General features: G+C 39.2%; 1 protein-coding gene across 1 annotated transcript in view; it reads right to left on the bottom strand.

Moving 5' to 3' along the window:
• Window positions 1–2,684: 2,684 nt before the first annotated feature.
• Window positions 2,685–18,340, bottom strand: part of LOC134673792 (agrin) — a 143,704-nt gene continuing 128,048 nt past the window's right edge. Inside the window, exons 5-12 of the mRNA XM_063531820.1 lie at window positions 18,146–18,307; window positions 11,271–11,414; window positions 10,561–10,725; window positions 7,535–7,696; window positions 6,903–7,028; window positions 5,993–6,169; window positions 4,832–4,990; window positions 2,685–4,358 (exon numbers count right to left, since the gene is read on the bottom strand). Of these exons, the coding sequence (XP_063387890.1) occupies window positions 4,280–4,358; window positions 4,832–4,990; window positions 5,993–6,169; window positions 6,903–7,028; window positions 7,535–7,696; window positions 10,561–10,725; window positions 11,271–11,414; window positions 18,146–18,307 (1,174 nt within the window). The 3' untranslated portion in view covers window positions 2,685–4,279. The remainder of the gene's footprint in view (window positions 4,359–4,831; window positions 4,991–5,992; window positions 6,170–6,902; window positions 7,029–7,534; window positions 7,697–10,560; window positions 10,726–11,270; window positions 11,415–18,145; window positions 18,308–18,340) is intronic.

The following is an 18,340-nucleotide window of genomic DNA, read 5'->3' as shown; positions in this document are numbered from 1 at the left end:
GTATCAATATTAGCACGAGCGGTTAAACAACAACTTTGCCCCCGAGTGAAACAAATAACTATTATTTATGTGTATGAAAGATCCAATATTTTTTTCACGATTCGGGGTTGGTCCCATGATGAAAGTAGCTCAGTTTTGCGAGTAGAATTGAACCCTCCATTTAAAGCCCATATTGGAAGGCACAACGCATACTGGCATACCTTTTTTACGTGAGCTTTAAAAACTTCAATCTTGCAAAATTAGTTTCTAGGTTATCACTATCAGGAAGCAAAGTATAAATATTTCCATTTATCGTGACGTAAATGGTATTTCCCTTTGTATGTCTACAGTTTGCATAGTTATTCCAATGTATTTGTTTTTTATCTCTAGTCTTGTGACAATTTCGGTAAGCCAATTAAAACTAAATCAAACAAGTAAGTGTCAAGTAAGATCAAAAGTTACATCAGTTTCAAGGGATTTGAACTGTCATGTAACTGGTGTCGGAGAACGTAAAATTATACGGAATTATTTATTTTGTATTGAATAGACAAGATACGATAAGGTGATGTACATACCTTATCTTCCCTCGTCTGTTACTCGATTTAAGAGTCACACTGACCCTCCACCTAAAAGTCGCTTCCATACAATCGAAGATCGAAGTCATGCTCTAATTTTAAAACGACATTCGAAAGTAACATGAAATTTTACATGAACATACTTATAATATGTCAAGTAGGTACCTACTAGTTTAGTATACTTATAATATGTCAAGTAGGTACCAGTGGCGGCGCGTCCATAAAAGCCGATTCCCATCGGGTTGCCTGTTTTTGGACGTTTGAGCAGAGTTATAAAGGAAATATGTAAGCCCAATTAGCCCCGGCTTGCCTTATGGATATGTTTGACGCGCCGCCACTGGTAGGTACCTACTATTAGTTTTCGTTGCTAGAAATTGTAATGCTTGCTTAAATAAGTAAAGGGCCCCACTGATTAACAGTCCGCCGGACGGTAACGGCCTGTCAGTTAGAACAAAATTTTGACAGCTCCGAACAACTGACAGGCCGATACCGTCCGGTGGACTGTTAATCAGTGGGCCCCTTTAGACGAAGTTAGAGCACTTGCTTGAAAGGTTTACACTCAAGAAAACTTCTACGTTCTCTATTTTATATGGAAGCGGCTTTTTGACTCTTAGCGCCACTTGCACCATCCCAGTAACCCGGAGTTAAGCTGTTAAACCTCCCAGTGTCAAATAGTACTAATTAATAACCATGGTAACTCCAAGTTTAACCGGTTAACGGTGGTCCGTCCGCTGTATCTGTTAGTGCAATAAGGCTTACTAATTTTCAGTTAACAGTGTGAGTAGCGGTACCACGATCTACATGAACATACTTACTTATAACACACACTTACAACTCTCACACCCAGTAGCGTAGCTAGCATGGGTGGCACCCGGTGCGGAAATTGTGGGTGTCACCCCAAAGTTCAATCAAAATTGTAAAATATATTTAAAAATAGTAATTGTAATTTATGTTCAATAGCTCAGGATTTACTTCATCGCTTTCATTTTACATGATTTTACGAATTTTTATAGGTGGCACTACTGATGTTCACGGTCGGGTGTCACCCCTAAATGGGTGACACCCGGGGCGGACCGCCCCCGCCGCCCCCCCCCCTAGCTACGCCACTGCTCACACCTTGTCACCCACTATCACACATAATTTTTAAGTTTAGTTTTTCCAATGTCCCAACTATTGCATACTCTTTTTCGTGAGTCTCAAGATAGCCTTAGTTTGGGGCTAGGGCACCTTTTGTGCATGCTACTGTATTCTTAGTTATTCTCAATAAATTTATTCTTATTCATGTCCCATTGTGCTCAATGGCTCATAAATAACACAAAAAATAAGTTCATTAAATTTAATTGTCATAAGACCAGGGTTTTAGTTGATTCACCCAAAAACAAATGAGGGTAAAATATCTTAAAGGATCTCCTACTGCAAGATAAGCTCACATTATATAGGTTTATAAATAGGTAACCTAAATTATCCTAAATACGATTGTCACTTTAGCGGTAGGTGCTGGGCCTAAAATAACGGCGTTGCGTGAACAAGAGATTTCCTTTGGCAGGAAAGGTCCTTAGGACCCAAGGATGGATTTAAGAAGTGGAGCCACCGAGATTTTTGATGTAAATTTTTAGGGGAGGGGCTCTCAACTTGATCTTGATATCTATATCATTTAAGCTACTAAAACACATAAAATATGAAAATAATACTTTTTTTTATTCCTCTTCACACCTAAACCGCTAAAGCAATTTAGTTAAAATTTGGTACAGAGATAGGTTGAGTCCCAGGGAATAACATACTCGTACCTAGCATACTTTTTATTTCAAAAATCATCCCTTAAGGGTGTTAAGATGGAGGTGAAAATTTGTATGGGTATCCAATAACCGCTGAACCGATTTAGATAAAATTTGGTATAGAGATATTTTGAGCCCCGGGAAAGAAACATAGGATAGTTTTTATTTAAAAAAATCTCTCAAAAGTGAAAATGAAGGTGTAAGATTGTATGGGGAATCAATGACGGCTGAACCGATTTAGATGAAATCTTTTTATGGCCTGAGCACACTCCACTACTTGTCTAGGCCTCAAGAAAGAGGAATATGGGGCAGTATTCCAGGTAAAGGTGTAATTTCAATTGAAACACAATATACAATTGTTTTAATTTAATAATCGCTTGTTATTTAAACAGTAGGTAGAACTTGAGCGTATACAGAGTATTAATTAGATAAGCATTTTAAGTAGAACCACTAATTGTTACAATTTTACAAACAACACTAACTTTACGAACTAACACGTCTATGGCAGTGTCAATTATTTAAAGTCTTTGCACATTAAGATATAATGCTAGTTCGAAAGTATTTTATTCCAAAATAAAGAAATAATGTTATTAAAATAGTAACAAATAATAGGGTCAACGATTTATTTACGATTACAACGATTTTAAAATTAGCAAACTCCATTATCAAAAACAAAAAATGCATTTTTTTCATGCGGTCAACTGAACTATACATATGGTGGAGATGCTGGGATGCCTTCAGTTCACGGAATATTTTTTTTATTTGATTCTTGATAAAACCATAAAGTATGCATATATCTATACTTACTTTATGATAAAACTGTGGTAGTAAGTTTGTAGTACGTATTATTCTTACAAAGTAGGTATCCTTATATTATCTTGATATGCATTCTGTCTTTAATGGTTTTCCATAAAATTAATAAAATGCGTGTAAAAGTCTTTTTTAAATGCAGCGATAAAGTAATTTATAAATAAAATAAATAATTGTTAATGAATTCACTAAATATTTACAAAACCTTAAACTACGATTAGATAATAAATAGAAAAATAAATTAAACAGTCCAAACTCAGTTCTTAATATTACGTTCACTTAAAAGATAAAAACTGATAATTTGAAACGGTAAATCTTTTTTAAATATGTATACGTCAAAATTGCGCAGGCATTACTGGGGCATGCGCTGGATATTTTTGTACTTATTTATTTTATATTGAAATCTAAAGATATTAAACACGATAAAATGGAAGACGAATTTTATTGAGTTGGTCTCTATATTAAGTTAAGCTTATTAAAAAGTCACATGTATAATAATTTGAATCCTCTTTCCGAACAGAAGAATTGTTTTCACCACACCAGCTCGTAAAGGCTATCATTATTCTTGAAAAACGTATGAGATAATTGCATATTATCCATAAGATGCTAATTTTGAGTTGATCTGTGTGTTGATTTTTAATAATATATTGAAACTAATTGTAATGTTTTACAGTAATTAATTATGTTCCTCGCTGGTGAAAAAAATTCTCTTTCAGTCGGTAGCAAAGTTTTGTTTAATCCTCGTGGTTTAAAACTCTCGCAACGCTCAAATCTCCACTTTTAGAACCACGCGACTACGCTCGTAGATAAATTTGGGAACCTTTGCTTGCTCGAGTATCATTAATAGCATGAGGTGTTAAACCACAACTTTGGCCCCTTCTAAAACCAATCATAATTACTTTATTATAATTCAAATTAATGAGTTACGGTTACAATCTAGAAACATGCAACTTTTATGCTTAACCAAATACACATTTTACACCCTTGGTCAGAAAAAGACTCCTAATACTGAACATAGTCTTCCGCCAAAGGTATGATTTTACTTAAATAAGTTGGCACTAATGTAAAATGGATTCCAGTGACGATATGGATTGGAAGAAATGTCGATATGACTGGTGATTTTATCGATATCGATAGATTCTATCGATAAAGGTAGTTCTTCGGCTCCTCGGCGATAGGTTCGCTGCACGTGCCCAGGTATTTTAATGTCACCAAACTCCTGAAATATATTTAAGGATTGTGTTAGAATGATTATACATATATTTTTATTTTGAAATTATATTATAATTTTTTTATGTCACTGATTATGTTGACCGCAGTCGTAGAGGTTTTTTTTTATTTAACTAACCTGTTCTAAGGAAATCGCCTTTAAGAGTCACTAGAATAACCCGTCACCATACAAATGAAGTTGCGTTCTTATTTTTGAACGACATGTTATGTCTGGTCACGTTTTTATGTTATTTCAGTATGTCGTTTTGGAGCGTAATTTCAATTGTATGGCGGCGGGTAAGTTCTTGTGACTCTTAAGTATCAGGAAAATAGGTCATTATTAGACATCATTCCGATTATGGTCAAACTTTTAAAAATTGATAATCTTCTACAATCTAGACCAATTTCAAAAACACATTGGCGTAGAGGCGTTTATTTCGACATTGTTATTAACTACCAGAATAGCATAAGTTCAAAGCATACCTAGACCGGCAATTCTCCATCTCAAGGAAGCACTTGTTGGAGTAAGTCTTGTCATCAGTGCCGCACACGGGGTCATACTCTGGCGGGCACACTCGCGCACAGCCTGAGTACTGGAAGCGGGCCAGGCAGCGTTTCAGCGGCACCACGAAGACGTGCTTGCTGTGGATAGAGGTTGCTGGTAAGTTATGTGGCCCTGGTATCACACTTGGTGGAGGCAGAGGAGACGCCCTTGCACATCCTCACAGAGTGCCCTTGCCTAATACGTACTCGTGACTTATTCCTAGGTGGACACATATTGCGCCCGGAGGAGTTAAAGTCTCTCGAGATAAAAAAGATCCTGCAGCTGTTTGAAGTCGCAGGTTTGGATCGAGAGTTGTAGTAGGTGGCGATCACAATAGATCAGGAATGGTCGCAGTGATACATAGGCTTTGGAGCCTTATATAGTCCCTAATACGAAGAAGAAAATCAGACTTGTTTACAACCTAGCCTAGCCAAAATGACAATCTTATCGTACATTGAAAAATTCCAAATGCATCGGGGTGAAGGATGCTTTAAAAAGTCACGTGACTGTTTCCAGGCATTACTTAAATTTCTATTGACGTTTTCTTCAACGATTGTCTTGGCTAGGCCTCCTGGCACTAGTCTACAACCAGAAATTTGTGCCACAAATTCCTTGGTCATTTAGGAAAGACCCATGTTCGGTCTGTCGTCATCGTCTGCCTTGTCCGGTTGTCTGTTGTGAACTGATGGTATTTTGTCGTGTGATCGTCATGTAGAAGTTCAAATTTAAACGTCCGTAGTTCCAATCTATGTCAGTCAGCCAGTCACTCAGTCGGTCTATGTCAGGTCGCCACGGAGGTTGGAAGCCACGATACATGCAAATTTTCTGCGTAGAGTCGGACCGAGAAAAGTCTGCAGCGGATTTGATAGCCCACGCAGTGCAAGTGTTATTTTAAACGTCAAACTTCAATGAAATTATAACACTTGCATTGCGTTGGCTATCAAATTCGCTGCAGACTTTTAATAAAAGAGGGACGGGTAGTCTATCTCGCCGCGCGATACTGTCGCGCCAACCATGTGCTAGCCCGGCTGGTTAAACTTTTCCATTTACTGATCTTGTTATTCAAGTACCAGGACTACATAAGTCATTAAGACACTGACCCGCAGTTCTCCTTCTTCATGATACACTCGTTCTTGTAGAAGCGGTTGTCGGAGCCGCAGACGAACGCCGGCGTGTCGGGACAGGACTCGTGGCAGAGCGCGGTGGTGCGGCAGTGCGAGGCCGACACGGTTACCACGTGCTGGCCGCAGGTGAGGCGGCGGAGCTCACATTCCGACCTGGAAAATTGTGAAGATATCGAGTTGGACTATGGAGTTCAAAGACACTTAGTGCCATTTGCACCATTCCACTAGCCCGGGGTTAACTGGTTCAACCTGGAGTTACCAGTACAATTTGACACTGGGTTAACGGTTTAACCGCTTATCCCCGGGTTAGTGCGACGGTGCAAGTGGCCCATATTGTTGTCTACTTATTTAACTGTTGCTCTGGGGGCTCTGGCCTCTCGTTCACGCAGCTGTTTTGCTTCAAGATTAGATCGCGATATTATGACTATACAAAATAAATAGACATGCGGTATTACAAATATAGAGGAGGTGCAAGGGAAGTAAATATCGGATATAACTAAATCCGCCAGCTAAAGCATATCCATGTAGATCAATTGTCCATCAAGTTTTACATCAAGTAGATAGATATTCATGGTCACTGCCAAAAGTGTCAAACTCATGCAAACTTAACGTAGACGGTCTTGGTGAGTGGTATCTCTTAGTTTAAGCGATATTTGCCATTAAATGGGACCAAGACCAAAAACCGGACAAGTGCGAGTCGGACTCGCCCACCGAGGGTTCCATACTTTTTTAGTATTTGTTGTTATAGCGGCATATATCATCTGTGAAAATTTCAACTGTCTATTCCGGTTCATGAGATACAGCCTGGCGACAGACAGACAGTGGAGTCTTAGTAATAGGGTCCCGTTTTTAGCCTTAAAAAAAAAGAAAAAAAGACGAGTCTTACTTGTAGACGTTTCCGTCGGATCCACAGACGGGCTGCTCCACAGCGTTGTCACAGCTCTCCGGGCAGTCGACCTCGAGCCGCGGCAGCAACGTGCAGTTACCGAAGTGCGCCAGCTGAACTCCTTTGCTGCGGAAATATTTAAAAATATATGGTAACGATGTTGAAGAAACAATTGAATATCTATTTTATGGTTGCTGCAACGATAAAGTTCTTCCCCCCCCCCCCCCTGCTCTGTCCTGTAGGGCACTTTATAAGTCGCGCGCTCGATCAGTAAAGACATTACAGTCGTTACTCCTAGACGAAGATCCTCGAAATGGATCGAAATTAAATAGGAAGCCGTTCAAAATAAGTTTAATATATTTGGACAGTTAATTTAGTACTATTTGATGTGATCTCCGCGCTGTCAGTCGTGGCTCACTCCGCGAATTCGTCGCGTCGCAACAAGTAGCTACAAGTACATCCGTCCCAGACCAATTTTGGTGGCTAGCCATAAACCGCGCGTGGTGCCACCTAGCAGTCATATCTGTCCCAATCGTAACAGACGCGTTTTGTTAGAGAGTGAATCTTCTGTACCTAGTACTATTATTTAGTCTGTGGCGGTGTGTAAAAGTAACACTTTTGTAAGCACTTACAGGCAAGTGGCGACCTTGAGGTGGCAAGGGTTAGCGTAGACGTTGGCGTCAGTACCGCATACAGGGTCAGACTCGCCGGGGCATTTGACCTTCAGGCATTTGTTCATCTTCGCTCGGCATTTCTCCATGTCTACCTTCTTCACTATCTTCCTGTTGCTCACTCTGTGGAATTTGAGATAAATGATTTTAATATACGCATCGTCTCCGCTGGCTTGGCCATCTCGAAAGGATGGGTGAAGATCGGGCAGCCAAAAGGGCCTACTTGGGTCGACCAACTGGGCACCGTCCTGTTGGTCGTCCTAAATGCCGTTGGGCAGATAGAGTGGAGGCAGATCTCCGTGAGCTCGGCGTCGGCGAAAGCTGGCGGGATACCGCTCTGTACCGATCAAAGTGGCGTGCTCTTGTGTTGGAGGCCAAGACTCATTTTGGGTCACCGCGCCAACCAAGTAAGTAGTAAGTAAGTAAGTAGTACTAGCGACCCGCCCCGGCTTCGCACGGGTTAACAATACACCTAAAGCTTCCTTATGAATCACTCTATTGATAGGTGAAACCCGCATGGAAATCCGTTCAGTAGTTGTTGAGTTTATCGCGAACAAACACAAACGGACAGACGCGGCAGGGGATTTGCTTTATAAGGTGTTAGTGAAGAATTATTGCTATGTGTGGAGGCCCATCTCGCTTTAATTTGTGACGTTCCGCGGGAAAAAGGTACCTTATGGCGGCTGGCGCTTACGTCGTATAGCGCCGCAATGATATTGGAGCGGCGTTAATAATAGCGTAAGCGCCAACTGCCATAAGGTACATTTTCGCGTGGGACGTCACATTTCTCTCAGGCACATTGTTTTACGCAATGCATGTTTGTTGCCTATGCAGAATATGTAATTAAGAATCACGCAATTATTTTTTTATATAAACAATGTCTACATTTTAAGTGCGCTATAAAGATCTAATCATTTCGTTTTCTCTCGTCACATTATTTGTATTAATTTATGAAGAGTAATAAAACTAAGTAAATGTTTTTATTCTCGGTTGACTTTATATCTCACCGAAACTAGTTTAAACTGCCTGTTTACAAAGCCTGCTCGGTTGCTCTCTGCTTGTACAGTCGCCATCAGATATATCGGAGCGGCCAAGGTGCTCTCAAATATCTGAACACGCCTCTATTGTCAGGGCGTTAGAGTGCGTGTTCAGATATTATGAACACCTTGGCCGCTCCGATATATCTGGCGACTGTACCTACATATTTATAGGTTTGATGACAGTTTAGGTATAATATTTTCAGATAGGCTCTACAGTTTTGTGCACGCTTTTTTTTGCGCAATGTTGTTAATATTACCAAAGACATATGTAACTCCGTATAAGATGAATAAAGTCTAAGGGAAAAACGTGCCTCGGAAATCAAGAAGAAGTCATTCTCGGATAGATGCCGCACAGACCTTTGGCCTATGCTCGGCTAGATGGCGTTGACGACACCGTTTCATATTTAACAATTTTAACACATAGGTATCATTGAAAGAACGTGGATCGAAATGATATAAAAATAATAAAATCATTGATCTATATATTGATTTTTTTTAAATAGTTGTATATATTTTCATTTTGAGTTTTAATCGTGTGTGATAGATGGCAGTAAATTTACTGTGACTACAAAATTTACTATGACATAACCCTCTATACTATCTATTTTCTTTGTCACTCTTTGACAGCTTCAAATTATTTTAGCAAAAATCATTGCACATCGATAAAGCTAAGAAGCCGATATTTGGCACCATAACATTTGAGTACATACAGATACATAAAACAGGGTATAGAGTTAGACCAAGAAAAGTCTACAGCGATTTTGATGCAAGTGTTATTTTAAACTTCTATGAAATTATGACGTATATATAACAGTTGCACTGCGTGGGCTATCAAAATCGCTGCAGACTTCTCTTGGTCTAACTCTAGAATACATAGATAGATTATTAGGTCTACCATACGCGTCTCGTCCCCGACAAAGTAGACCTTTATTGTGGAATACTTACACCTACGAAGAAGAAGAAGAACTTCTTCTTCACACTAGGCGGGAACTGAGACACAAGCGCGCCGCTCTCCCACGTTCGTCACCGGGCACGGCATTCTCCTGCCAGCTATGCGGTCGCGGCTGCCGCTCTCGCATTGGGCTTAATAGTCATTTGCGGAAGTGCCGCCCTCTTAATATAGACGCTGTCTAAACCATCATCTTTTGATGTGACAGGCCAATGATTGAATGACACCTACTAGTAGTATAGGCCGAGCACATTATTGGCGCTCCAGTATCTCGCGGCGAGATAGACTACCCGTCATTCTATCTATGTATGTTAATAAAAGAGGGATGGGTAGTCTATCACGCCAAGAGATACAGTCGCGCCAATCATGTGCTAGCCCGACAATGCCCACAGCTACTAGGCAATCAGCACTCACCCGCAGTTAAGCATCTTCATCTCGCACTCGTTCCTATACACGTTCTCGTCAGAACCGCACACAAGTTTCTCCTTCTGACCTGAGCAGTCGGTGGCGCAGGCTTCGCCGCCCGACGTCCGCTCCTGTGACACGCAGAACGCCATAGGCACTGCCCGCAATGCCCACAATGCCCACAGCTACCAGGCAACCAGAACTCACCCGCAGTTAAGCATCTTCATTCGCACTCGTTCCTATACACGTTCTCGTCAGAACCGCACACAAGCTTCTCCTTCTGACCCGAGCAGTCGGTGGCGCAGGCCTCGCCGCCCGACGTCCGCTCCTGTGACACGCAGAACGCCATAGGCACTGCCCACAATGCCCACAATGCCCACAGCTACCAGGAAACCAGAACTCACCCGCAGTTAAGCATCTTCATCTCGCACTCGTTCCTATACACGTTCTCGTCAGAACCGCACACAAGTTTCTCCTTCTGACCCGAGCAGTCGGTGGCGCAGGCTTCGCCGCCCGACGTACGCTCCTGCGACACGCAGAACGCCATAGGCACTTCCCACAATGCCCACAGCTACCAGGCAACCAGAACTCACCCGCAGTTAAGCATCTTCATCTCGCACTCGTTCCTATACACGTTCTCGTCAGAACCGCACACAAGTTTCTCCTTCTGACCCGAGCAGTCGGTGGCGCAGGCTTCGCCGCCCGACGTACGCTCCTGTGACACGCAGAACGCCATCGGCACTTCGAACACGTGCTTTCTGGAATATGGCAATTAGAATATTTAGAATAGGATTTGACTGTATTTAAAATATACTGGGTCAAGCAGATCTTGTCAGTAGGAAAAGGCGGCAAATTTGAAAAATGTAGGCGCGAAAGGATATCATTCCATAGAAAATTTGGATTTCGCGCCTTTTTCTAATGACAAGATTTGCTTGACCATCTATAAATTATTTTGCACCAATGAAATAAAGCACCAGAAGATTAATAGAGAAACAGACAGCAGCTATTCTTATACACAATTTCTATTTTAAAACCCGTATAAAACTATAAAGAGTAGGTAATTTGATTTTGACGTCACATGCTAGTGTTTCATATAAAATCCATAGGTGGCAAAATCGTTTTGACAGTTCGAAAAAAAGAAACTGATTTGACTAGTAGTCAAATACCTAATTTCATTGTGCAAGCGAAAGCCAATTCGAGTTTTTGTTATTAGATAATTAGCATTGGAAACATATCTAATAATTAAAACTCGAATTGGCCTGCGAAGTACCAGGCTATCAGAAATATTGAGTTGGGTACTTACCCACAGTTAGTCGCCTTCATTCTGCAAGCGTTGGCGTATAGTTTGCCATCGGAGCCGCAGGTCGGTCGCGCGACGCGCCAGCACGACTCGCGGCAGTGTCGCGTCGTTTGACAGTGTTTCTTGCTCGTTCGCACTACTCCTTGTCTGTTGACATTAATGAATCATAATGGTGTATTAAAATATTAGACTAACAAAAAAAAGGCCAGGTCAAAGACATACGTAACTTCGTATAAGATGAATAGAGTCTAAGCACGGACTAGCCTATTGTTAGTGTCCGTTGGTTATTGTCCTTGGTCTAAGGAAAAAACGTGCTTCGGAAATCAAGAAAAAATAATTCTCGCGGATAGATGGCGCACACACCTTTAGCCTATGCACGGCTAGATGGCGTGACGACACCGTTTCATATTTAACAATTTTAACACATAGATATCAGTGAACGAACATGGATCAAAATGATATAAAAATAATAAAATCATTTATCCATATATATACATTTTTGGATAATTTTATACGTTTTAATTTTGAGTTTTAGTCGTGTGTCTACAATATTTACAATGGCAGGACCCCTCTATAGCTATACTATAGAGGGGTCCTGCCTGTCTTTTTGGCCAGGTCAAGAGCACCCTAAACCGAATGTTATGAAAGTGAAGGAAGCGAAAGAGGTATGTCAGGATCGTAGCAAGTGGAAATCGGTGGTCTCTGTCTACCTCTCCGGGAAAAGGCGTGATTATATGTATGTATGAGTAACAAAAACGAACATTTTATAATCAATTTTAAATGATACACTTCCTTATTCCGAACAATTTCTACGGTGAATTGGTGAATACAGATCCACGCGCGTACTTTTAACTGCTCTTACGCATGTATTGGAAGTACCTTCTATATATGTCCTGAAGTAAAAAAAAACAGTATAAAAAACTTAAATTAACCCTGATTGTCAGTCGATAAAATACCTTAGGAATCACTAAATGTGTCTCTCATTTGGTGTTAAACATACAATTGAATAAATTAGGTAGGTTGTTAGCCGTCCATATTCATTATTTAACGAATCTACTGGACAATAATTAACCAGCAAACCATGTACTAGGTATTTTAAAAAACTAAAGTTACTCGAAAGTAACATTGCTCATAAAAAAAGTCTTAGCAACTATTTCCTGTGTTCACATCAATATCACCTATAAAAGTCCAGAGAAAGTTTTAAAAAATATCTGTTGATAGTTAACACAACTAATACTTTAATTTTATTGCACATAAGAACGACTTAATGCACAAAAGGCGAACTTGATGCCATGAGGCATACTCTACTCTACCACTTATCCTTAAGGCAAAGCAGGAAAGATTGTAGGCGGTACATTTAAGGTTGCCTCCAGAATTTCGCACGTAGTGAGTAGGTATATGCTCTTTGAATTTCGCGAACTAAATTGACAGGTCAATGTGCACAAATGATACCACAGTTTGGCCAGTGCTGTTCATATCGATATTTTCAAAAAAGTTTTAATTATAGTTCGTTTTTTTTAGCATTAGAAAGAACTTCGCAGAAGTAAGCTTGTGGTTCCAAATCCGGCACTTTTAGCGGTAATAATTTGAAGTAAATTATATGTATTGACCGTGCTACATTAGATAATTCAATAATTATTAACAATTAAAGAGCCTGATAAAAACTGTACGCTTACTTCTGTGGAGTTCTTTCTAATGCTAAAAAAAACGAACTATAGAGAATATCGCGAGAATTCACCGCTAGCGGCGCTACTGTTGCGCGGTCAGTTAAAATGTATCTTTAAGTAATTTAAATGATTTTACAATTATTTTACAAATGTTACCTGGAATTTCGAGAAATTGTGCAATTTTATAGTAATCGATACAAGGATATTGGATAAACATATTGTAGGTAATTAAATAAATATTTTATTATATTTATTTTATTTTATTTGTTAGGAAAACTTAGAGCTAGAGTAACAAGTTGTAGGTGATAACATAGAAACAGTGATTTTGGCTCAAAATACAAATAAGGCCGACCCAGACGGGGAAATAAGATAAGATTTTTCATTTATTTTGTGTGGTGTGGACTTAAAAATTAAATCGTCTCGGTGATCCCTATTGCTTCGATTGTAAAGAAGACCAGTCCCTAAACTGGACATTCAGGTTGACAATTAGGTCAGAATTTAAATACAGTTAGACCAAAAAAAGTATGCAGCGATTTTAATAGCCCACGCAGTGCAAGTATTATTTTAAACGTCGAAATTCTAAGAAATTATTAAATTATTCTGCGTGGGCTATCAAAATCGCTGCAGACTTTTCTTGGTCTAACTTTAATTATAGATCAATCTCATCTACCGGTCACATTGTACAAAATTAAATCACCAATTTTAGATTTATGGCGACAACCGCGAGCTCTTGATATAAACAACTTGCCGCCATACCTGCATATTTGTCAGTTTCACATCCGCACCTCCTGATTTGATTGGTAACGTCACAATCTTACAATCGAATCAACCACTTTTCACGTCACATTCATACAAATCGAAATCGTTTGTGACCCCTTTATAATCTATATATACAGGGCGTCCCACAGCTATGCCACATGGAGGGTAAGTACCCTGAATATTGTAGATAGAACATTTTGCTGAAAGAAGACATTATTTTAATTTAAAAAACAATTTAAACTGCATTCATAGATTTTTAAATAATTACATGGTTGAACCGGGAATCGAACCCGCTACACGGAAAAAAAAAACATCCTGTAGCTTTTTCATACCGATCGAAAGGCTTCATCATAAGGATTATTTTTTGCTAAATAACATAGTGTCGGTAATAAAAAGAAACCCATGAATTTTAACATTTTCAATTCAAATTAACCAATTTAATTTATCAAATGCTCAAAATGAGTGTCATTCTGTTGAATACAAAGCCGCTCTCTTTTGATTATTTCGCTAAATTTCACATCAAATGTTAAAATTCATGGTCTTCCTTTAGTTTCTGACACTATGTTATTTAGCAAAAAATAATCCTTATGATGAAGCCTTTCGATCGGGATGAAAAAGCTACAGGATGTTTTTTTTTTCTCGTGTAGCGGGTTCGATTCCCGGTTCAACCATGTAATTATTTAAAAATCATAAATGCAGTTTAAATTGTTTTTAAGATTAAAATAATGTCTTCTTTCAGTAAAATGTTCCATCTACAATATTCAGGGTACTTTCCCTCCATGTGGCATAGCTGTGGGGCGCCCTGTATAAATGCAAGTGTCCTGACTGACTGATTCATCAACGCAGAGCCGAAACTACAAAAGATAGAAAAATGAAATTTGCACACTAGATTACATTTATAAATTGTACAAGAGATAAGAAGCGATTTTGAGAAATTCAACCCCTAAGGGGGTTAAAAAGGGGATGAAAGTTTGTATGGGGTTCAAGTTTTGCTTTAAGCTAGGAGTTTGAAACTTCGTAAATAGATATAATATTAAAATACAAGAAAACTAATTTCAGCGTTTTTGAAAATTCATCCCCTAAGATGGTGAAAAAGGGGTTGAAATTTTGTATGGATATCAAAAAAATTTTCGAACGCGGGACTTGAATCTTTGTATTTGGGGATATTATTAGAAGACAGTAAAAGAAATTTCAGCGTTTTGTAAAATTCATCCCCTAACAGGGATAAAAAGGGGTTGAAAGTTTGAATCCATCACAAATGCTTTGAAACTTCTTAGAAAGGCGTATTACCTGATTACAAAAAAAGTAATTGCAACGTTTTTGGAAATTCAATCCCTAAGGGGGTTGAAAAGGGGATGAAAGTTCGTCTTGGGGTGCAAATTATATTTTTAGCTAGGAACTTGAAACTTTGCAAAAAGGTATTAAATTAAAATACAAGAAATTTAATTTCAGCGTTTTTGAAAATTCATCCCCTAAGGTGGTGAAAAAGGGGTTGAAAGTTTGTAGCGATACCAAAATTTTTTTCGAACGCGGGACTTGAATCTTTGTATTTGGGGGTATTATTAAAAGACAGGAAAAGTAATTTCAGCGTTTTGTAAAATTCATCCCCTAACAAGGTTAAAAAGGGGTTGAAAGTTTGAATCCATTACGAATGCTTTGAAACTTCTTAGAAAGGCGTAAAAGCTGATTACAAAAAAAGTATTTTGCAAGCTTTCAAGCTAGGAACTTCAAACTTCGTAAAACGGCATTAACATTATATTAAAAGTGTATATTATAAAGTTTGCATCGATGAAAATTATAGGTACAGTCAGCAGCAATAGTTGCTAAGCGGGCGAAGTGTTCAAAATGATCTTGACGTGACTTTATTGTTAAGAGAATAAGAGCGTGTTAAGGTAATTTTGAACACCTCGACCGCTTAGCAACTTCTGCTGCTGACTGTACTTAAGATGTAAAATGTTCAAGATAAGAGTCCACGCGGACGAAGTCGCGGGCAACAGCTAGTTATCACATAGGTAGTAAGTGCATCTTACTTATCGATATCGACATATACCCCTACCTATTTTTTCTTTGCTATTCCTGGTATCATTTTATTTGTCAAACTCATGTCAATTTAGTTCGCGAGTTTCTGGAGGCAACTGTGCATTCGCAATTATTTTCATCCATAATGATGATATAGTACATTTCGATGCTAGTGCGGAAGGTATGTCATTACTTCACGAGTACCGAGATATCTTGCCACGAGCCGCAGGCGAGTGGCAAGACTCGGGACGAGTGAAGAATGACATTTCCGCACGTGTATCGAACGACGTTTTTTAATACAGTTGCGAAAAAATAAGAAAAACATTGTTAATCGTACACTAAACAAAAGTGGTGACAGTGACAGCTCGGTTAGGCGTCGTCTTTAAGCATATTATATCTATGGGCGTTTGGCAGCTATTCCGTTCCATTCAGTCAACTTATAAGAACGGAATTTTCAATATTGAATATTAAAAAATAAACGTGTTATAATGATGAAGAGGTAAGTAATTAAATATGAAATATGTAATATTTTTCGTATTCTTACATTAACGGTAGGTTTTTATGCTGATTACGACGTTTAAAGGAAACTAATATTAACACTCATCAATAAGTAGTCGTGAATTGGAACAAGTATAAATTTAAAAAAATTGGAAAAGTAAAAAGCACTAGTTCGAGATAACCAACTTTCCGCACGCTAAACAGCTACGTAAAGTAGCACTTTTTGAGCAACTGTATTAAAAAAAAATATTTGCACCTGACGTCATTAATTTCTTCATGGTAATTGTATCCGTCTCGCAAATCCCATAAACCAGCAATATTTCTAGACGCTTCCTGTCACGGTTAATCCTTTTCGCTTCAACAAACCCGATAATTTCAACCTTATTGCACTAGTTTTAAGGACTTTTTGTGGTCGACGAGGCATGTACGTGTATTCGCACTCCATTAAATGTAAAAATTGTTTGAGTTACGCTGCCACTTACGGTTGTTATCATAACTCACAATGATTCGCTTGGGTAAGTTAGTCTGATACGGATAATGTGTTCTTTTAATGATCTGCAATCGTATGATTGTTATGATCACGGTGCTCAGGGCCCGATTCGTATTATGAAATAGACATCTATTAGATGTTTTAGACATCACCAAGATACGATAACGATATGTTTAAGATCTAACCTGTCAAATTTGACATTTGCGCGATTCTGGAGATACTCTTGCACGATTTCCTCAGGATATGACTTAGAGATCCAATTCACATCTAATAGATATCTTACGCTATCTAACGTAAAAGTGACATTGGTTGCCCGTATTGCGCTGCAAAAGAGAACTAGTTGATATCTAAACTATAACGTATCTAGAATGGATCTAGTCCGTGTCGTCTCTTGTGAATATCTTGAAGTTCGAATACGGCAGTCAGTATGTATCTATTGTATCTAGACAAACTGCAATGTCTCAATCAAGGTGGCATAGGAATCTTTCTCTTCCTAGCTATTTATGCCACATGGTGGCGGGGTCAGCTTTCCTGCTTAACCTTCTCCACTTCGCCCACGACATCGTCCTCGGATAACTTGCACTCACTCATGTCCTTTAGCACTACATCTTTCCATCTTGTTCAGAACAAGATGGAAGGATAGCAGGATGATGGAAAGATGCAAGCTAGCATAGGAATAAGGCGATGAATTGGCTGATGGTAAAACTTCACAAGCAATTTCGGTTAAATTTTGACCTATATCCGTAAATAAATTTGACGTACACAGTTATGCTTGTCTATTAATTTTTGTAATGAAGTCCTCTTCAAAGTACCTTATATGATTTTATTAATATGTACCTTCTTACCTCTCTCGAGAATGTAAACTTTGCAATCCCTCAACTAGATTATATGTGACGTTATCGGTGAAAAGGGGCCTTATTGTCGATGGCGCTTACGCCATCATTATCGATGCTCCGATATTAATACAATGCCGCGTGACGTTATGCGGCGTAACCACCATCGACAATAAGGACCCTTTTTCGTAGATAATGCCCCATATAAGATGCAAGGGATCAAAATTCATTTATTAGCTATTTGTTTAACCATCAACAGTTAAATTACCTATAGTACCAAACTTGTCACACTTAGAAGTACCCTTCAGCTAGGCTAGGCAATCATATCCTGCTCTCAGATTCATTCAGAGAGAAACATTCAGCAGTTTCATCGGACAATTGTATGTTCTTGTACATTCCCACCAGAGCCACATATGGCTTAATTCAATGGCGTTCAGAAGAAGACAATGGAACAATTCCATGATCTGAGCAGACATCAGAACTCACCCGCACGTCAGCAGTTTCATAGGACAATTGTGTGACATTCCCACCAGAGCCACATAAATATCGGTGAATCCAATGGCGTTTAGAAGACAATGGAACAGTTCCATGATCTGACCAATCAGAACTTACCCGCACGTCAGCAGTTTCATCTGACAAGTGCTCTTGTACACATTTCCGTCAGAGCCGCAGATGGGCCCGTCCAGTGGTGCTTGGGAGCAGTCAACCGGACAGTTCTCGCGATGGGCACTGATGTTGTTGCAGGCGCCTAAGTGAGACAGGCCGATGCCAACCCTGGAAGAGAGAAAGAGACGGATACAAAAATAA

The sequence above is a fragment of the Cydia fagiglandana genome, chromosome 19 (assembly GCF_963556715.1).
Source record: "Cydia fagiglandana chromosome 19, ilCydFagi1.1, whole genome shotgun sequence".
Taxonomy (NCBI): domain Eukaryota; kingdom Metazoa; phylum Arthropoda; class Insecta; order Lepidoptera; family Tortricidae; genus Cydia; species Cydia fagiglandana.
This window is presented reverse-complemented; position numbering and strand designations above follow the sequence as displayed.